The sequence below is a fragment of the Ictidomys tridecemlineatus genome, chromosome X (assembly GCF_052094955.1).
Source record: "Ictidomys tridecemlineatus isolate mIctTri1 chromosome X, mIctTri1.hap1, whole genome shotgun sequence".
Taxonomy (NCBI): Eukaryota; Metazoa; Chordata; class Mammalia; order Rodentia; family Sciuridae; genus Ictidomys; species Ictidomys tridecemlineatus.
In genome coordinates this window covers 120,221,677-120,243,570 of record NC_135493.1, presented here as the reverse complement: position 1 = coordinate 120,243,570, position 21,894 = coordinate 120,221,677, and the positions used below count along the sequence as shown (strand labels likewise).

Genomic DNA, 21,894 nt, shown 5'->3' with positions numbered 1-21,894 from the left:
CAGAAGTTGAGAGTGACCTATAATAAAAGAAGCACAGATACTATTATTCAGTTTAATATTCTTACAACCACTGTAATAACTTGAGAGTGTACATATTAGTAATAATCAGTGAGTCCTGAAGTCCTGAGCTTTTTGTGAGAGTTTGTGACTTCTTAACATAAACTTCTAAAATAAATTAATTCACTGATTGAGGATATCTTTTATTGTAACAACTACTTCAACTTTCTGAATTGGACCCATTGTAGGCCCAACAGTTCCCAAGCAAACTCCTTAATATATATCAAAGAGTATCCAGTCACAAATAAGGGAGAATTTGACTCAGTGATTCTGGGGTGGGGCTTGACGTTTTGCATGTCTAACAAGCTCCCAAAAGATACAAATCTACTCTTCAGAGACCAAGCTTTGAGCAGCAGAACTTCCCCTCAATCTCTGTCAAATTACTTAATTTTTTCTTGATGTTTCTCATGATTTGAAATTATTCATCTGTTGTTTTTTAAAATATTTTTAATTTTTTGTAGTTGTTAATGGACATCATGCCTTTATTTATTTTTATGTGGTGCTGAGGATTCAACCCAGTGCATCACACATGATAGGCAAGTGCTCTGCCACTGAGCTACAGCCCCAGCCCTCATCTGTTTTTGTGTTGGACTGTTTGTTGGTTGAGCTATTCATTTACAATAATGCAAATCCTATAACAGCAAGGACTTTGTCCACCATTTCTGTATTTACAGCAATTAACTACAATACCTGGCACATTCTAGATGCTCTGTAAATACTCTTGAATGAGTGATATTATTCAAGATTCATATTTTTATCTTTTCTTTCACTGAGTGCTTCATTGAGTGGTAATTTTTGCAAAATGATATAGACTATAAAAATATTACCTGCACAGCCTCCCTGTTTAGGCTTGATCTTGGAAAACTGGAGATTCAGGACCAGGAAAAATGAAAGTGTTCTAAGAAATTGTGATTGAAAACTGAGAGTTGTGAGAGAGAATAGAAAATGGTTAGAGAGATTGAGGAATTTGGGGAGAGATTAATTGTAGGCAAAACAGAATCATTGAAAGCAAATTAAGAATTATGAGAAACATGTGGAACTGTAAGAAGGACAGAGAATTCTGGGAGAAACAGGAATTGTGGGGGAAATCTGGAAAACATGGGGGAAGAGACATTATTATGGGAGAATTTTGAGGAATATAGGAAATTATGAAAAAGTAAGTAATTTTCATAGAACACAATCATGAAAGAAAATTGGAAGTAAGGAAAGAGACTGGGGAATTGGGAAAGAGAATGAGCTATTGTAATAGAGAATTGTGAATGAGAGAGTATAGAACTATGGGACAGAACAAAGGATTTTGAGAGAAATGAGAATTATGGGAAATGGAATTATAAGAAGGGAAAATGTTGGTGTGACAGGGAAATATGAAAAAAAGAAGAGAAAATTGTGGTAAAGAACACAGAATTGTGGGAGAGAAAAAGAACTGCCCGAGAGGCAAATCACTGTGGGAAAACCAGGGGATTGTGGGAGACAAAGCATTTAGGGACAGAGAGAAAGTATGCTAAAAACAGGAGAATGATAGGATAAAACAGAGAATTGTGGAAGAGAGAAGACATTGTGAGACAAAAACAATTGTGAAAAAGAACAGAATTGTTAGAGAGGGACATTGTGCTAAAAACAGGAGAATCATGGGAAAGTACAGAGTATTGTGTGAGAGAGAGGGGGATTGTGGGAGACATAGAAAATTGTGGGGCACTTATGAGAAAGACCAGACTACTGAAGGAGGTGCAGAGAAATCCTGGGAAAGAGCAGAGAATTATGGGAAAACAAAGCATTATGAAAGACACAGGATTCATGAAATAACAGAATTGTAGGAAAGACAAGGAAAGGTGTGAGAGACAGGGATTACATGAGGCATAGAGCATTGTAGGAGAGAAAAATAGCAGCAGGAACAAGGAATTATTGGAGAACCATGAGATTGTGAGGAAATACATCATTGGGGGGGGGCTTTGTGAGAAAGAACAGAATTATGAGACAAAAAGGAGGATGATAGGAAAGACCAGAGAATTGTGGGAGAGAGCAAACCATAGGAGAGAATAAAGAATTATAGGAAAGGTTGGAGCATTGTGAAAGACAAGAATTATTGGAAAGAGCAATGTTGTGGGAAAAAGAATTACAGGAGAGACAGGCTTGTAGAAGAGCCATATTGTGGGAAAGAACAGAAAATTGTGAGAAATAGGGAAATTGTACATAAGACTCATGGTGTAAAGAACACTGTGGGGCAAACAGCATTGTGGGACAGAGAAGAATTATGGGAAAAGCAGAACCCTGAGGTAGACATAGAGTATTTTGGGGAAAACAGCATTGTGGGAGAGACAGGAGAATTATGGAAAGAAACAGAATTGTGGGGAAAAACAGAGGATTGTGGGAGATACAGAAGAATCATTGGAAAGAGCAGTGCATTGTTGGAAATAGATAATTACAGGAAAAGGAGGGGAATTATGGGAGAGAGAAAATTATGGGAGAGAGTGGAGTTATGGGAGAGAGAGGGATTGTGAGAAAGAACAGAAAATTTTGAGAGAATTTTGGAAAAGAAGGAAATTGTGGTACAAAGGAGAAACATGAAAAATTGTGGGGAAAGCAGAGCATTGTGGGAGATACAGAGAATTGTGGGAAATAACAGCGCTGCGAGAAAGAGGGTATTGTGAGAAAGATAAGGAATCATGTTAGAGACTGGGGATTGTGGGAGATATACAGCATTGTGGGACAAAAAGGAGGATTGTGGGCAGAACAGAATTATGGGAGAGTCAAAGATTTATGGGAGAAACAGGAATTGTGGGAGAGGAAGATACTTGTGGCAAAAACCAAAGTACTATGGGAGAAATAGATTTGTGATAGAGACAGAGAATTATGGGAAAAACAAGAAATTCTGGGAGGGCCAGAATTGTGGGAAATAACAGAGAATTATGGGAGAGAGAAAAATTCTGGGAGAGCAGGGATTGTGGAAAAGAATATAGCATTGTGGAAGAGATAGGAATCATGGGGTCAACAGAGAATTGTGAGAGATCAAAGGAACTGTGGGAGAGAGGAAATTGTGGAAGAGAGTATTGTTGGACAAACATGGGAAAGAATTGAAATTTGTATGAAAGACAAGGAAATTGCAGGGAGAATAGGTGAATCACAGAAATGAACAGAGAATTGTTCAGATAGGAGAAATGAGAGACAGAATCCTTGGAAAGAATAGAGAATTGAGAGAGAACTTGGGGATTGTGAGGGACATACATCATTGTAGAAAAGAACTAAAAATTGTGCAATAGAGAAGGTACTGTGGGACAACTGGAAGATTGTTGGGGACACAGAGAATTCTAAGAAATGCATAGGATTGTTGGAAAAATAACTGTGTGAAAGAAATAACTGTGGGAGAGACACAAGAACTGTGGGGGAAAAAAGGGAATGGTGTAGAGACAGAATTACGGGAGAGACAGGAATTTTGAGAAAAACAGGAGCATTGGGGGCAAAAACAGAGAGCTGTGGGAGAGACAAAAAGTTGCAGGAGATTAAGAGACTTGCATAAAAGAATAGATAATCTAAAGAAAGAAAGAGAATTGTGTGAAATCAAGGAAATCTTAGATAATGGTGAAATCTAACAAAAAAATCAACAATTGTGAAGAAAATTGAAGAATTGTGAAAGAAAATTCTGAGACAGGAGAAATGTGGGGAAGAAAGGGTAATTGAGCAAGAGAAAGGGAATTGTGTAAACATCATAAAATACAAAAGAAAAACTTATAAAGATGAGGAACTGGAAGTTTGAGAAATTGACTTATTTTACTACAGCGACACATCAATTTAATGTGTGACTACAAAGGAGTCATGACTTTTCTAATTTCTAATATGGTATGACAGCAGTAGTTTACATTACATTTCCAAGGACTGGCAAACTTACATGCTTGTATCTGTGTGTACATGCATATGCAAACACAGTCACATAAATATATACTCGCATATATACATGTACTTAAGCACTCATGCAGATATGTACACACATGTGTGTTTGTTTAGACAGGAGAGAAACAGGCAGAACTATGACATGATTTGCATTCTTTTAACCACAAGAATTTGTTGTGGTACCAAGAGTATCATGGAAAACTGATTAGATATGATACATGTTAATGCCACAACTATCCTACACATTTCTCATGCCTCATTGACTAAGAACTAAGACTTCCACTTTATTCCAATATTATAAAGAAATTCACATGCAATGAGGAGAACAATATGATAATTTCCCTTTATCTTCCATTTCAGTTACTCTCAGTCACCATGGCCCAAAAATATTAAATGGAAATTTCCAGAAATAAACAATTTATAAGTTTTAAATTGCCTGTCATTCTGAGTAGCATAATGAATCTCATTTCATCTTGCTCCTTTCAGCCCAGGATGCAAATCATCTCTTTGACCAGTGTATCAGTGCTATATACATTACCAGTCCATTAGCCAGTTTGTTATCAGATGGACTATTGTGCTATCACAGTGCTTGTTCTTAAGTAACCATTACGTAAATGCCTAACGTATTACATTACAATGTCTGCATCATTCACCTTACTTCATCTCATTAGGTAGGCATTGTGTCATTGCACATCATTACAAGAAGAATTGCTGTATACAAGGGGATGGGTACAGTACAACAAGATATTTTGTTTGAGAGGGGGTGAGGGAGAAAGAACATTTATATAGGTTGTGTTACACACTATATTGCTATAATTTTTCTATTATATTATTAGTTATTATCATTAATTCTTTGCTGTGCCTAATTTCCAAATTAAACTTTATCTTAGATATGTATACATAGTGAAAAACATTGTTTATATAAGATTTGGTACTATTTATAATTTCAGGCACCCAATGGGTCTTCAAACATATGCCTGATAGATAAGGGAGGACTACTGTACATACAATATATATGCACACACCTTGGAAATTTAAAATGTGATAGCATAAATTTTTTAACTAATACAATGGTTGGGTTTTTTTAAATTTTCTAAAAACAAAACAAAATTTGATACATAGAAAATGCAAGAAGATTTTCAGTCTAGGGGATCCACCATAATGAGTGCCAGGAGTTTCTTAAAGAACCAATAAAAAGGGAGTAAGTTATAGAAAAGAGAGAAGGATCAAGAGGAGAAGGAAAAGAAAGAGAAGAGAAAATATCCCCAATGTGAAGTCTATAATTTTCTGGATTGAAGGTTCTCATCTAGTACCAAACCAATAGAAACAAAGAGGCCTGTATCAACATACATCTTTTCAGAAGATGATTAATATATTGAGTGTGACCTCCCAACAGCTAAATAAAAACTAGAAGGCAAGGAGACAGGTGCTTTATAATTCTGAAGGAAATAGTTTCCAGGCTTAGAATTACATATTCAAATTACCAAGCAAATGTGGGGGTAAAATACAAACAATTTTAGATTTTCAAGATCATAAAAACTAATGTGCTCCCAAAACAATGCAAAGAAGAACACATGGTATCCAGAAACCAGAGATCCAACACAGGAAAGGAAAATGTCCAAAGGGAATCTCAGGATGATGACTAGTAGAAGTCCTATGCAAACAATCTAGAAGTGGAAAGAGTCAGGGTTTATCAAGGACAAAAGTCTCAAGGGAAAAATGAAACCTATAGTGTGGTTGGTATGTTTGAATGCATTGAGAGGAGATTTATAATGCCAAAAGGAATTTTAGTGGTAGCATTAAAAACTAGACAAAGGGGAAAAAAAACAAGGCAAGTACTAAATTACAGCAAACAATTTTACAAGAAAAATAATCCTTTATTAGTCACTATATGGATCAGCCAGGAATAACATTTTCATGGTTATCATAATGTAAACACCAAGTCGCTAATTATCCACAATTGGATATGACTATTGATATGGGAGAGAGGAAGAAAATGTGCCTGTTTCTGTGTGTACCCATTTCAGGAGGAACAAGGGATAAGATTAAAAGTGTTACAATCCCATTGTCAACCATCTTCAATGAAGGATGTTGTAACCAATCATTTTAAACTGGTGTGTGTGTGTGTGTGTGTGTTGTGTTATATATCAATATTAGCATGTTGTCTGAAATATAGGTGGACAAAGGAGAATAAAGAGCAGTAAGTCTTTGCCTTCAGAATTGTGGATTAAGGATTTGCCACCACTGTCTTCTTGCCCCCATGCCACTCCTCATTCAACACCCTGCTTAGTAACTCCTCTGCAAAGCATGGCTGGCACTTAATTTTCCCTTTTATACCTACTTCCTGTCCATGACTTCACAGTAGTCACTTCTTCCTTTTGCCCAGAAGAGTCCCAACATACACACATCAAGAATGTAAAATACGGTTATTCCTTTGCATACCTGTATCTCCTATTAGCAGGGGTTCTTGCCTTCTTTTGTGCCATAGAGCATTTTGAAGTCTGATGAATTTTATGAGTGTCTCCTAATAATAGTATTTTTAAATGCATAAAGCAAAATGCAAGGAATTAGCATGAATCCACTTTTATTGAAATATAGCTATGAACTTATTAATACAATATATACTGATGTGATAGTTGTGAAAAAATGGTGTCTTAAAGCTAGGTGTGGTGGTGCACACCTGTAATCCCAGTGACTAGGGAGGCTGAGACAGGAAAGTTTGAGGCCAGCCTTGACAATTTAGTGAGAACCTGTCTCAAATTTTCTTTAAAAAAAGGGCTGGGGGTATAGCTTAGTGATAAAGACCCTGGGTGGTTTAATATCTTCTCTCTCTCTCTCTCTCTCTCTCTCTCTCTCTCTCTCTCTCTCACACACACACACACACACACACACACACACACACAATCTCACAAATTTTAAATGCTGTCTTGATCCAAGTTCAAGGCATGGGCTAGAGAGCAACCAGTTCCCCTTTCTGAGCATTCTATTAAGTCTACACATAGAACCAACTCTCTTATTGGGCTTTCCTACTCTGGGCCACTATACAACTATCCTAATCACTCCATGGCCAGGTAACAGACTACTGGAGACAGCCCTGCCCCAGGGGCAACTGAAATTATTCAAATTAGACAATCCTAAACTTGTTGCACTGTCTCCCCCATTCCTTTCTCCTGAGAAGGCTCTTGCCCACAGATTCCCCCTCTCCCTGGTCTTGTGATAAATTCTGGTGCTTCCACATACCCCCAACCCCTGGTGACACGGCATGTACTCCCTGTCTTTGGATTTGGGAGTATAATAAACTATCTTTTCAAAGGCAATCATCTACTGTTGATCCTACCATATCAAAATAATAAAATTCATTAAACAATCTCAGATTTCAAGATTTGCATGGAGTGGTCTCATGAAGAGCTGCTAGAGAGTGATGGAGGAGGGGATAGGCACAGGGAGATTAATGCTCATGGAGTTGCAATAGAATCCTCAGCTGATCCTCTAAACAGCTCTGAAACTGGTATAGCCCTTCTGTGTTGCCCCACTTGAAGCTAAGTTCTCTTAGAGAGTCTACTAATAGGATGCAGCCTATCTTCAAGGAGGGAATGTAATTTTGCTGTGAGGCAGTTTTCTTCCGGTAGAGGGCAATTCCTGAAGAAAAATTCAGCTGAGAGTTGTCAGCCACCATTACTCCTAGCACCCAAGGGGATGAGCAGCCTGGGCCCTGTGGGGAGATTTGGACATACTTCACAGAACCACTGCTGGTGATATAGGAAGACATATGCTTCCTAATTAACACTTTAATAAGATCAAATCACTTTAATTTTAAAGTAATGAATGGTATTTTCAGACAGAACAATCACATATGACATAATTTACCTGTGACTCCTATTAAATCCACATATAGCTACCACTACAGGAATTTGTTGCCTATATTTCTGATGGAAGAACATGCTAAATTTCTGTTGGAGTAAAATTAAAATAGAGTTGTTCAAATCCACATACTCCATTAAGAAGACTTTGGAGGCTGTTGCGAGGGGGCAAAATTGTAACGTATGCAGTCGAGGGGAGAAATAAAGAATGTCCACGCGCTTCTGCCCCTTTCAATGCTTTATTCACTCAAATTACTCAATACAGTTTCACTCTATAGGTTCTTAATCAAGAAAATGACAATCCTTGATGCTAGGCATTGCAATAGACATAATCAATTCATAGCAAACAGTTCTAGATTAATTAATTCACAGCAAACAATTCTAGATTCATTCTAAGCACTGCAAAACACACTTAATCATGGCAGGCTAATGACAGACTTTCCCTCTGCAGGCTAAGTTCAAAAGTCTTAAGCCTTAGGTTTTATGTCCAGCAGATGCATACTCACTCAGACTGCAGTGACCAGGTCAGGAACCAAAGCAGGGACGACTGGTTGAGAAGAGGGTCATAGGGAGAAGTTGCAGCTCTCACCAAGGTCCACATGAGGCAGTAGAGTTTGAGAGCCGTGAGAATCACACAGAGGATCAGGAACAATGTCAAGTGATAGGATGTCAGTCCAGATCCTCATCAGGCTCTCCAGCATTCTTGTTTTGGCCGCTGAATCCCTGTTCATTAGCTCTATTGTTTATACTAAATTTTGGGGCTTTTGATCCCCCTTTCAATCCTTATCAGGTACCACTGGGTTTCTCAGTGACATCATTTACCCTGGGTCAGAAACATCTGGTCTGGTGGTCTGCACCTTGATCTTCTTGTCTTTCCCTCTTATCAGGTGAGGACAGCCTGCCAGGGGCTTCACTGTTTATCAGGGTGAGGGGAAGTAACTCTCCATACTGGAGAGCTCTGTGGGTGTGCCTGGTGAGACTGCAGGTTTCAAACTGGAGTTTTTAAAATGGAGTTGCTTAGGCTCAGGCCTAAGGCATCCTCACAGAGGCAGAACCCTGTCTTGTTCACTTGTCCTCTCCAGAATTATCCACAGTTCTGGGTACCAAATGATAGTATTTGTTTCCCAGTACTGGGGATTGAACCAAGGTGAGCCCTGCCACCGAGCCACACCCCCAGACCTGTTTTGTTTTTTATTTTCAGACAGCATCTGGCCAAATTGCCCAGGCTGGCCTTGAACTTGTGATCCTCATGCCTCAGCTTCTGGACTCACCGGGATTACAGGCATGTGTCCTTGTGACCGGCCCTACTGATGCTTCTTGAAACATTACTATGATTTGATTGGATCACTCTAAATTGTCTATATGTATAGAACTATAGTACTGTACCCCATAAACGAGTACAAATATATGTCAATTAAGATTTTTAAATTTTAAAACTTGACAGGATTAAAGAAAACGGATAAAATGTAAAACTCCTCCCAAACACTCCCTCAGCCGCTCAAATTACGTGTAGCCGAATTCTCTCTAAGGGAACCTCTAGACGATAAAAGCCCCTGCCACCTCCGAGAAGTTGAAAAAGGCACCCAGCAGGGACGGCCTCGCGATTATAGGTCAAAGCTCCGAGGAGGCGGGACCCTCTCTGTGATTGACAGAAGCCCTTTCTTAGCCGGCAATTTACGCCCGCGCACCCGGAAGTCCCGCCTTCAGAAAAGGAAGGAGCGGCGCCTGAGAGCGCCGGCCGTGACCGCGGCGACAGCGGTGACCCAGTGAGAGGAAGGCGGTGACGGTAGCAGGTCGTGGTCCTCTGGGTTTGGGTTGGAGGTTAGAGGCAGGGGCAGCAGCTTGGGGAGAAATCAGGTGCGGAAGGTCGTGCTGGCCACGGCCGGTGGGGCCTGGGGACCATGCCCTGGAGCAGGTGGGACTGTGGGGATGGTTCGGGAAGAGTGGCAGCCCCCTGACTCCTCTGTCCCTTTTTCCCTTTCTTCCATCCTTCCTTCCTCGAATTTCCTTATCTGTGCTCTTCGCTAAGGCCTGGGGGACTGGGGATCAATTCTGATTTCAATGTGCCTCCCCTCCCCCAGGAAGACCCCCGGGCTGCACACCACCTCTGTGAGGTGGTTTGGCCTGCCCACCACGTGTATGATGTGGTTTCTCAGAGACCACCTCACCTCAGTCGCTTAATCCCCACTCGCTTAGAAACGTTCCCCCGGAGGGCAGGTTTCATACTGTTTCCCAAAGGCGGCAATATGTTAAAGTCTAGTATGTTCCCATGATGGGACAAAAAGCATTGACTAGATTAAGAGGAACAAGGGAATAGCTGCATTCTAGGCATCAGCATTGATATGTCTCTTTGCTTTGACAGCTGGAAATTTAAAATTGTTTGGAGTCAACACTGATTCCAACCATGGGTTTGTCAGCCTCTACCCCTGCTGTTCCAGTTCAGACCTCAAATGCTTCAGATCATCAGACAGCATCACCGCCTTCAGGATGCCCAATGCATGAAGGGAAAATGAAAGGTAATTGACCCTTTGTGTAGAAAAGTAAAACAAGATATTTCTGAAAACGTACTAAAGGAAGAGGTGGTGTAGTTTGCTAGGGAGGCTTGTAGGCCTGGGAGTGAGGCACCCTGGAGCTGCTTACAAATTTTGTGATTATAGATAGGTTACTTCTCTAAGTCTATCATCTGTAACATGAGACTATAATATTATCTCAGAGGGTTATCATGATGATTAATTAATAGGAGAGCATAGTGATTGCTCCATAAATCATTCCCTGACTCCCCAGAGTTTTCCTGTGCTTCCATCAGTGCTTCTCAGGAGACATTTGCCCATGCTGGGAGACATTTTTATCACAACTGAGAGTACAGAGTACTCCTGGCATTGAGTGGGTGGAGATCAGGAACACTGTTAAACATCCTGTAATGCACAGGATGCCCCCCACAACAAACAATCATCCAGCCCAGATATCAAGAATACAAAGGTTGCATGGAAAACCTTGGTCCACATCTATTTGTCTTTTTTGTTTTGTTTTGTTTAAGTTGTTGATAAACCTTTATTTTATTTATTTGTTTATATGTGGTGCTGAGAATCCAACCCAGTGCCTTACACATGCCAGGCAAGTGTGCTGCCGCTGAGCTACAGCCCCAGCCCATCTCTGTCTTAGTAAATAAACTTTACTCCCATATATGCTACAATATCCTATAAAATAAGCCATCTCCAAATGGACTTGTGGTCTATTCTTTCAGGGCAAAGCTGAAAATAAAAAAAATTTCTTTGACTTTTAGTCAGTGTATGTTGGCTTTTAATTTTTCATATTAAAGTTTGGTTTGAATCAGTAAGTCATGATGAGAGAGGCAATGTGGCATGTTTACTGAATGCTAATTCTTGCAGAGGTAGTCGTTTATTTTCTGGGTGAGCCAGCCCATTTTTACAGGCCACTGCCCATTCTGTGCCAAGCACTTTTTTTTATTTCTTCCTGCACTGAGAGTAGTAGTGAATAAGAGGTGAAGATCCTTTGTCTGATGAAGATCCTGTATCTCATATTCATAATCCTGTGTGATGGGTTTTCTGTTTTATAGCCAAGGAGACTAAGGCTCAGAATAAATAACCAATGCACTCCAAGTCACACAGGGTATAAGTGGCAAAGCTGTTGAAAACTCTGTGACCTTGGACAAGGACAGATCCAGTGCTCTTGTAGTATTGTTTCTTCCACGAATTGAGACAGATCAGATGAAGCAGCTGTGCTTCTGCTCTGAGTGTCCATCCCCAGGGAGATCAGAGTCTTCTTTCTGGTTTCATTTCATTTCTTATTTATCCTAGAGCCAGTCTGATTTATAGTAAAGAATGTATTTGTAGATCAAAAGGGCTTCTAATTATATAATGTAAATTAATATGAGTGGGAATCAGTGCCCTGGAAAGGATTGATGCTTTGAATGGTAGAGAGGGAAGATATAACAAGTTTGCTTTCACCTCTAAATTAGGCAACTGATGGGTATTAGGAAATGAGGGCCTGGGAGGAGAGGCCCAAGGAAGGAAGTGAAAGGAAACTCATTTTTCTCTGTGTGTCACCAGCATTTAGTGTATTCCATTCTTCCTGCTGCTGCCTGAGTCAAGGATTCTATTACATAACAGCTGTTGTCCCAGGCTGCAGTTCTCCAGGAGCCTGCCTGCTGTGAAGTCTTAGACCAACTTCTCAGTCCCCACACCTGACTGAATCAGGATCCAGATGCATTGTCTGCCCTTCCTAGTGCTTAGTCATTAGGCTCACACCTTCCCCTTAAGAAGCACCTGGGTCCTAGATGGGTTGTGGGTTGTTTTCTTTAATGTCTCTCTTTTCTTGCTGTCTGCTGACAAGGAACAGCACCTTGGCTACCTAGTAGTTATCTGTGCCTTGTTTTAGTCTTGAAATAAAATACAATCAGAGTGGCATGGAGATTTTTCTTCAGCAGCCTTTGTGAAATCTCTGCTCATTTTCTTCTGCTCCAGTACTTGCGAGAGTACATCAGTAACAGATGATTGGACTGCAGTGGCATCCTGGCTGGGGCTGGGCTTGTCTGGAACTAATGGCTGGAAGTTAAGGAGACTCCGTGAAATGTGGCCCAGCCCCTACCTAAGTTCCTTTTACAGCTCCCAGGTGCTGTTCCAAGCAGGAACTTTCTAACCTATTGCAAACACTATGGCATGAACAATACATACTATTACATCTGCTGAGATATTTTCATTTATTTTTTAATGGGAGCATAATTTAATCATAGAATGGGGATTTTTTCAGAAGTACAGTAAATTTATAGAACCTTCTCCTCATCTACAGATTTTAGAACATTAGATAGCTTAGTTCATGGCAGCTTTAAACAAAAGAAACACTTTTTCCTATGGTTGTCAGAACTTCAACTTCTTAAGGCCCCACTTGAGAGACCCAGATGTTATGCTTTTCTTTTGCTGTGTTGACAGTTTTTATACTTGATTATTTCAGGCTGTCCAATGAATGCAGAACCCTCTGGTCCAACCTGTGAGAGCAAAGCATACTCTGTGCCTGCCCACCAAGATCGTGCATATGAGTATGTGGAGTGTCCTGTTACAGGCGGTGCTGCTAAGAATAAGGAGAACCTGGATCCTTCAAATCTGGTAATATATACTGTTTCCTTCTTCCTGGAATATTTTATGCAGAAATGCTTTTACAGACTCCTAAGACAATCTGTAGACTGCTAGGATAGATTCTTCTGACATTTGAAAACTAAAATTTGGTTTGCATCTACAGTGAAAAGTCTAGAATGGGATACTAAATATAGTTTCAGAGAGCCAGTGATGACAAGGACCCAGGGTAGCTTTACTAGGAATAAGCCATACTAAATGAGTATTTTCTCATGTGAAAGAGTTATTAGATGGTAGCAAGAACTTCCTTAAAGAACATAGCTGGAGGTAGTAAGGTGTTTAGGTTGACCAGAACCTTGTAGGCATCTTACAAGATTGGGGTGCTTCTTCAGGCACTATTAGGAGCCAGCCACATGTTAATTGCTAGGATAGTAGTGTCATCTGACTGCCAGCAAATTTAATGCCATCGAGAAATGAGGATGAGGATATTCATAATTTCCCTAAAGCTCTATTATCTGTTTTGTTCTAAGCCCTGGGTGTGAGCAGTGTGCACAAGATAGGCCATGTTGTTGCCCTCGTGGACTTTATTTTCTGTTATTATTATGTAACCTACATTATTATTATAGTCTGCTATTATATAATTGTAACAGGGGTTCACTTGATGCTTTGACTATTTCCCTTGTGACTCTGAAACTTACATGTTTTCTTTCTTTTACCAACCTTCTTCTCCCTGATCTTCTTTTCCCTAACTTTCTCCTTCCTGATTTTCTCCTCCCTGATCTTCTTTTCCCTAACCTTCTCCTCCCTGATACTCTCCTTATACATCTCTCCTCCCTAATCTCATTTTCTCTAAATTACCTTTTTAAAAACCCCCTGTTACCCATGATGGGCAGAATGACAGCCTTTGGAACAGGAGTCCCCTGTGTTTCTCCTTTGCTAGAAAAGCAATAAACCTTCTTTTTCCTTTTTCTCAAAAAGGGATGAGGTACCTGTGGCTTCTTTATGTTTTATGATAGCCATACAACATAAGGAATTGTAGTCTCATTTGGAATCACATTTTAGTGGAGAGACAGACAAACTTGGGCTTATACTTTAGAGAGCCACAGGATGGCTGTCTAAATTAAAAATGTTTAGAAATTTTAGTGAACCAGGAATATTTGAAGGAACTAGAAATAGTCCTCAAAAAGAGAGATACAATAGCAGTGTCCACATCAGGAACTGAGAAACTGTGGTCCATGAGCTGTATCTGGCCCTCCACCTGCTTTTGAAAATAAAGGTTTGTTGGCATACAGCCATACTCATTTATTTATGTATTGTCTGTCACTGCTTTTACACAGAAGAGAAAGCAGCAGCAGAGTTGAGTAGTGTGACGTGGCACACAAAACCAAAAATATTGGCTATCTGGCTCTTGACAGAAATAGTTTATTTGAAGGCCTATGTGGAAGACAATCTTAGTGGTGTGCCTAAGGATCAATGGGTTGTGTCAACTATAACATCTACTATAAGAGGCCACGTAGAAAGCAACTTGGTAGCAATGGAACCAACCTACACACAGAATGGACTCGTAGATGAAGCAGTAAGTGGCCTATCTGCTGGAAACATTTATTTAATAGATATTTAGAATTCCTCCAGTGTGCCGAGGACTCTCCTAGGTTAGTTACAAAGATGCATAGGACACAGCTTGTGCTCTCAACTTATTCACATTACAGTAAATTCCAGATGAGAAAAAGAGGCAATTACAGCTCAGTATACTCATTTGGAGAAAAGCCCAGGGTTACTTGGGAGGGATTAGTATCCTAGACTTCAGGTTCAAGAACAGGGAAGGGGTTGTGGTCAAACCTCAGTAAGGACCCTGCCAAACTATAAGGAAATGGCTGTGTTGAAGAAGTTGGATGAGATAAGGGTTTCTTACCCTTGGTACTCTTGACACTTGGGGCTTAATGATTCCTTCCTGTGGGAGTTACCCTGTGCATTGTAGGATGTGTAGCATTATTCCTGGCTTCTACCCACTAGATGCCAGGAGAACTCTCTCCACTTAGTTGTGACTATCAAAAATATCTCTAGACATTGCAAAGAGTATCCCAGTAGACCACTGGTCCAGATCATCTCTAATAGCCTAGTGGTTCAGAACATGAGCCTTTTAGAATCTTAGATATCTATACTCTTGTCCCAAGGGATCATTATATGTATCGAGAATACTAATAACAGCTAGATTTTCTTGTGGTCATTTTTGAGGCATTCAAGCAAAGTACCATACACTTTTTCTTTTATCCTCATAATAGCCTCATGTGGTCAGTGTTTCTTGTCCTTGTTTTAGAACTGAAGATACTGGGAGTGAGAGTGAGCTGCTTGCCCCATGCCATTCAGCTAAGAAGTGGCAAAGCCAAACTGAAGCCCATCTGCCTCAGACTTATGTCCTTAAAAATACTAGTGGTGACAGTACAGGCAATCGTTGCAGAGCTTACCATACAAAGCTCTCCTTCTATTGTAATTCAAAGTAGGGGCCATGTTATGGCTGAGAGTTTTATTTTTTTCCATATTTTTTTTAACTGGTGCACTACTAATTACACATAATGGCAGGATTCATTGTTACATATTTATAGATACACATAATATAATCATATACTTTGGCCAATATCATTCAATTATTCATGTGTATCTGTTAGAGAAAATCCTTCACACTTCTAATACAAAAAGAAGTTCTAAACAGTTTTCAACTTGGGGTGCTTGCCAGGGGACAGTTGACTTATGTCTGGTGACAGTTTTCATCATCACAACTGGGCAGGAGTGTTACAACTGGGTAGAAGCTGAGGATAGTGCTAAATAACCTACAGTACTCAGTGTAACAGAACCCCTTAACCAAAAATCAGCCCCTAAAATCAACAGTGCTGAAGGTGCAAGACCCTTAGCTGTTAATTAACATAATAGTACTGACTGCTGACCCCTGAATGGGAGAAGGGATTGTGCCACACCTTTGGTCTGGCATTATTGCAATGCAAATATTCATTTATATTGTGTTCAGCCCAAAGTCTGAAAGTATAAGTAGAATTGTGCATGTATGAATGTTTAAAAAGAAAGTTGCATTATATATATAGTCTGTGAGATTTTCTTCAAAAGTTCAAAAGAGTTAATAGTCATTTTTTAATAACCTGTCAAAGTTTTTTGTTTTTGTAAACCAGGGGCTGAAACTATGGGCACTTAAACACTGAGCCACATTCCTAGCCCCTTTCTTTTTTTAATTTTTGAGATAAGGCTTCTCTAAGTTGCTGATGCTGACTTTGAACTTGTTTTCCTCCTGGCTCAGCCTCTTGAGCTGCTGAGATTATAATAAGAATTTTAGAAATGCTTGCAGTTTATATTAGTTTTTACTTCTGTGTCCTTGGTGACATCGCTTCTAAATTTGTTCAAAAGAGAAAAAGAGCAAAATTTAACCACAGTATATATTTACCATTTATGAGAATTTAATCATGGAGGAAATAAGCTTCAGTATTTTGAAGTTTCAGAACAATCCAAATGTCTAAGAGACTTGAAGTTTTGATGTCAGTAGGTTAGTGGGGAATCTGTGCTTTGTGTGTGATCCATTGCTTTCCAGTAGGTACTTAATTATATTCATATATTCTACTTTATGTCATATTTCTAGCATTTATTAAGCAAATCTACTTACTTTATTTAGATGCCACCACCTAATCAAACACCAGCTCCAGATCAGCCCTTTGCATTGTCTACCGTCAGAGAGGAGTCATCCATTCCACGAGCAGATTCAGAGAAAAAGTGGGTTTATCCTTCCGAGCAGATGTTCTGGAATGCAATGTTAAGGAAAGGGTAAGTGAATGAGCATATTGTTTAAAATATAAATTAGGTTGTTCATTCAATTCATCTAAGAATTAAATGTTAGTTTTTTTACCTCAAAAAATACAGCAAGTTTTTAATGATTTAATTAGCTTATAATTAACAGAATTTTTAGACTTGTCAGAATATAAGTTCAAGGCCAGTTTTGAGGTCAGGTTCTCCAGAGAAACAGAATCAACAGGATTGGGAGAGCAGGGCAAGATTTATTTTCAGGAATTGACTAACATGATTATGGAAGCTGACAAATCCCAAGATCTACAGCGACAAACTAGCTACCGAATAGAGCCAATGGTATAGTGCTAGTCTGAGTCTGAAGGCTTGAAACCCAGGAAGAGCTGACATTTTAGTGTGAGTCTGAAAACAGGAAAAGACTATGTTTCAGTTCAAGCTTCTGCTTATGGGAAGATCAGCCCTTTTCTTACATTTAGGCCTGAAACTGATTGGATATGGCCCACCCATGTGGAGCACAACAGTCTCCTTTACTCATTCTGCTGATTGAAATGTTGATCTCATTCAGATACCCCGTACTGACATGCTCAGAATAATGTTTGGCCACATGGCTCCATGACCCCATCAAATCGCACATAAAATTGACCATCATAGCCAGTAATATCCTTTTTCTTTTAAAGGAAAAAAATGCTAATGTAGAGAATACTTTTAAAAAGTTGAAGCTTCATTAATCAATGTTACTAACTGAAGAAACCATCTTTAAAAGAACCATCTTTAAAAATAGATGTTTCCATAAGTCTGGCTTTTGAAACTCAGTGAAATGAGAGTAACTTCATTATTAATCTTCAATTTTAATGTTTGTGTGGTAGCTTTTGATTTATGGCATTATTCCATGATCATAAGTAAATCTTTAGAATGAGTCTTAGATTTCATTGAATTCATAGAAAATTAGCATTCTTAGTTTTTTTTTGTAATTTTGTAAATCACTTTATGAATATTTTGATTAACTTTTTGTCATTATCAGTAAAGTTTGTCACATTTTACCAAATGTGCTTTCATAGGTGGAAGTGGAAGGATGAGGATATTAGTCAGAAAGATATGTATAATATCATTAAAATTCACAATCAGAACAATGAACAGGCCTGGAAGGAGATTTTGAAGTGGGAAGCTCTTCATGCTGCGTAAGTATGATTGAGATCTTAAAAATTATTTCCAGTGTCGTTTATATTTTGTATCAACTTCTACAGTTTTAGCATTAAAATAATTTGATACTTAAATAAAATACTTATAAAACTGTCCTGTGACATTTTGTGGGACAGATTACCCCTCCATATTCATGTGAAAAACAGCAACCATTTTATTAGGCTTGTGGACTTGGTGGGTCCAGAATGCAGAAAAGACAAAGATAGCTCCTCTCTACTCCCTGATGTCTGGGGCCTCAACTCCCAAGTCAGGGATGGTTGCGGATCCATGGACTGGAGACCTCTGAAGGTGTCACCATTTACTTGTCCAGCAGGTGGTGCTGGCCATCTTTCAGACCAACCTGCTTATGGCTTCTAAATGAGACTGTTTTGGCTTCCTCACATCATGGTTGCCAGGATCCAGGAGCTAGGGTTCCAAAAAGCACCAAGCAAAGCTGTGTCTTCTTTTCTGACCTAGCCTCAAAAGTCCCATAGTGATACAAGCCTGCCCAAGTTCAAGGGGAGGGAACAGAGACCCCCACCTCTCAGTGAGAGGAGTTCCACAATCCATTGAAAGCAGAACACATAAGAAGAGAGGTACTAAAATGCTCTTGTGTCCTAAGCCAGATGAGAAGATGCTTTTGCTCCCTCAGCACCATCTATTGAATCCCCATTAGGAATAACTCTAAGAGTTGTCTTATTATGGGGCCCCTTTTCTCAGGGAGATTGGTAAATGTATATGCTTTGGTGATAGGACCTGTGTCTGTAGAGACCAGCAGTTCTCAACACCTTCTGGAAAGTTTGTTACAACGCTGCATGCTAGGCCCCACCTCAGCCCAAGAAACAGATCATTTCATAATCTGTGGTTTGCATTTCAGATTCCTCATAAAATGTCATTAATTTGTTTCTTAGCTAAAATTTACTTATTGATTTATTTTATGGGTTTTTTAATTCAGTTTGGTTTTTTTAATCCAGAGAAAATATATTTTTTAATTAATTTATTTATTTGTTCCAATTTGTTATACATGACAGAAGAATGCATTTCAGTTAATAGTACACAAATGGAACAGAATTTTTCATTTTTCTGCACAAAGTAGAGTCACACCATTCATGTCTTCATACATGTACCTAGGGTAATGGTGTCCATCTCATTCCACTGCCTTTCCTACCTATCCAAAGTTTGTTTTTAATATTTTCCCTCTGCAGTTCATTAGTAACACTTCCTGGGTGTCACTGGCCAAGCGCAAGGCCTGTGATGAGTGCATGTGAGGGGGAAACAGTGCAGCAACCACGTTGCCTGTCAGTAATCCATAGCCTGAAGGAGTCACACTCCCAGCTTGCTAATGAGGGAAGCCACAAGTGTCTGCAGTGACCTTGGTTGAAAGTGTGCTATAATTAAAACTGCCTGCTCTTTACTTATAGTGCGATTACATGGGGCCGAGGCAAGAGAGCAGAGGGAATTTTAGTTCATCAGCTTCAGCTCCCTCCCCAGTTATTTTAGAGAGTTTTGGCAAAATTAGGTAAGCCTTTAAAAACCCATGTCAAGGTCTCCAGGAGAGTTTTCCTGGATCAAGTTTGTGACCCTCTTAGGCAGAGAAACTAAGGAGTAGGTCCTGAAAGGAAAACTCAGTAACTTATGGTCCTCAAATAAGGCTTCTTATGCTTTGAATGCTTTTTTCCTTTGCACTTAGAGAGACACATCAAGATGGAAGCCTGTCTCGTCAGGGAAAGCAGCTAACAAGTTAGGGGGCCTCATGTCTTGACTGCCTTCCCCGATTCACTGGTGAAGCAGCTCTGTATCTATTGTACAGGTGGACCATGCCCTCCATGAGGCCAGGTCTGTGAGTACTACTGCACCCCAGTGCCAGCAGAAGGCTGAATCCTCAACCAGGGTTTGTGGGTAGAGTAAGCGGATTCTATAGCTAGAACCTTGTCACCCCTCAGTTTACGTGTAGTTATTTATTTAAGGAGTGGTTCCAACACCGATTACTACTATTTCCTAGGGATTTATTCATCATTTTCTTTCTCCATAATGGCTGTTATCCCACAGAGTCCACAGAGGATTGGTTCCAGCACTCCCCAGTGATACCTAAACCATTGGATGCTCCAATCTCTTATATAAAATGGTGTAGTTTTTGCATATAACCTATGTACACTCACATGGATTCTTTAAATCATCTCTAGATGACTTACAATAGCTAATGCAGTGTGAATGATATGTAAATAGTTGTTATACTGTATTGCTGAGGGAATCATCATAAGAAAAATGTCTACACATTCAATACAGATGCAGTTATTTTTTCAAATATTTTTAATCTGCACTTGGTTGAATCTGCAGGTGTGGAGCCCATGGATACAGAGAGCCAACTATATATAGAATTTCCTTATGTTTGTCTGAAACAAGCCCAGCTACCCTATGCAAAAGAGAAGCAAGATACACAATACTTAATACTTTTTTTTCTAAGGATATGCCTAACTAACTCCCTGCCCCAAATGGAAGGGCCTTGACAATGCCCTTTCCATCTGTTTCTTAGCTAAAATTCACTTATTGATTTATTTTATGGGTTTCTTATTTAATTTTTTTGTATTCAGGGAAAATATATATTTTTAATTTATTTGTTTTTTCCAATTTGTTATACATGACAGCAGAATGCATTTCAGTTAATAGTACACAAATGGAACAGAATGTTTCATTTCTCTGGTTGTATACAAAGTAGAGTCACACCATTCACATCTTCATACATGTACCTAGGGTAATGATGTCCATCTCATTCCATTATCTTTCCTATCCCCATTCCCCCTCAGTACAAACAAATGCCCCAGTCCAGAGGGAGGAGGGGAAAGTAAAAGGCACCCAATCCAGAAGGAAAGAGGAATATTTTCAATAAATAGGGACATTTTATTTGAATTGCTTTAAATGCTGCTATATCAATGCAATATTATGTGAAATGCATACAGGAATATGTATATTATTGAAAAACTAGAACATATCCTTGTCAAAGGAAAGTATTTTAATAGGTTTTTCTCTTTTGGCATTTTCCAGGGAGTGCCCTTGTGGTCCATCTTTGATCCGATTTGGAGGGAAAGCAAAACAATATTCACCAAGAGCAAGAATTCGTTCCTGGATGGGGTGAGTGTCAGTGCCAAAATGTTATTTTCTATACCTCAGATCAGGGTCAACTTTTTCTTGGCACCAAAGAATCTAAGAACTGTAGGGCCATCTTCTAAAACTCATTCAGTATTCAGCTATAGATTTCCTTCTCTCCTTGAGGTTTGCTCCTTGATGGGCAGATGTGTTAAGGTGTAGTGGCTAGCTTACTATTTAATTATCTAAGGATCCAATTGATTTTTCTTCTGTATTCTTGGATCCATCTTTTACTCCTCCTATAATCTTTGGGTACATCTGCTTAGTGTTCCTAACTTCTCTCCTAGTAAATAGTTAAATGGCCCAGGTTTCTTTCCTGTGGATCTTTTTCCTTTGTAAGAGAATGAGCAGTCATGTGACCTGGACTCATCAGTCATTCGTGCCATGTTCCCTTAGTGTCTGAGCCTCACCCTCCCAGTCAGGTGTTTGCTTTTGAGAGCAGGCAAGTGCTGCTTCTCAGCCACTCTCACCGCTAAACCAGCACCAAATGCCCAGCCAGTGATTTATACCCACTATCATGCTTTCATTCCAGGTATGAGCTGCCTTTTGACAGGCATGATTGGATCATCAACCGCTGTGGCACAGAAGTTAGATATGTGATAGATTATTACGATGGTGGTGAAGTCAACAAGGACTACCAGTTCACCATTTTGGACGTCCGCCCTGCCTTGGATTCGCTTTCAGCAGTATGGGACAGAATGAAAGTTGCTTGGTGGCGCTGGACATCATAACCACTGTTTTGTTTGTGATGCAAAGTATAAACTATTTTTTTTTCTGAGAGATACATTAAACTATTTTCCCCAAACTGAACTGCACTCATGATGTAATGGGAACTTCAAGTGGGTTATACACTTCATCCTCCACTTAAGCAAAGGGCC

General features: G+C 39.5%; 1 protein-coding gene across 4 annotated transcripts; it reads left to right on the top strand.

Moving 5' to 3' along the window:
- Nucleotides 1–9,490: 9,490 nt before the first annotated feature.
- Hccs (holocytochrome c synthase) lies at nt 9,491–21,821 on the top strand. Of its 4 annotated transcripts, none has more exons than XM_013357538.4 (7): nt 9,491–9,595; nt 10,165–10,318; nt 12,774–12,925; nt 16,566–16,714; nt 17,752–17,871; nt 20,915–21,001; nt 21,549–21,821. In XM_013357538.4, exons 2-7 carry the CDS (start codon nt 10,207–10,209, stop codon nt 21,745–21,747), a joined length of 819 nt encoding a protein of 272 aa, XP_013212992.1. In that variant the 5' UTR covers nt 9,491–9,595; nt 10,165–10,206; the 3' UTR covers nt 21,748–21,821. The 4 variants fall into 4 exon arrangements, with proteins under 4 accessions (XP_013212992.1, XP_013212995.1, XP_013212994.1 ...); XM_013357541.4 differs by having other exon boundaries at nt 9,514–9,623; XM_013357540.4 differs by having other exon boundaries at nt 9,543–9,659.
- The last annotated feature ends 73 nt before the right edge of the window (nt 21,822–21,894 follow it).

What these genes read in the sequence shown, in the direction of transcription:
- Hccs (XM_013357538.4), top strand. Translation starts at nt 10,207, where the DNA reads ATGGGTTTGTCAGCCTCTACCCCTGCTGTTCCAGTTCAGACCTCAAAT. An exon ending in AATGCAATGTTAAGGAAAGG is followed by an intron (nt 16,715 to 17,751) that starts GTAAGTGAATGA and finishes GTGCTTTCATAG; the next exon opens with GTGGAAGTGGAAGGATGAGG. An exon ending in AGAATTCGTTCCTGGATGGG is followed by an intron (nt 21,002 to 21,548) that starts GTGAGTGTCAGT and finishes CTTTCATTCCAG; the next exon opens with GTATGAGCTGCCTTTTGACA.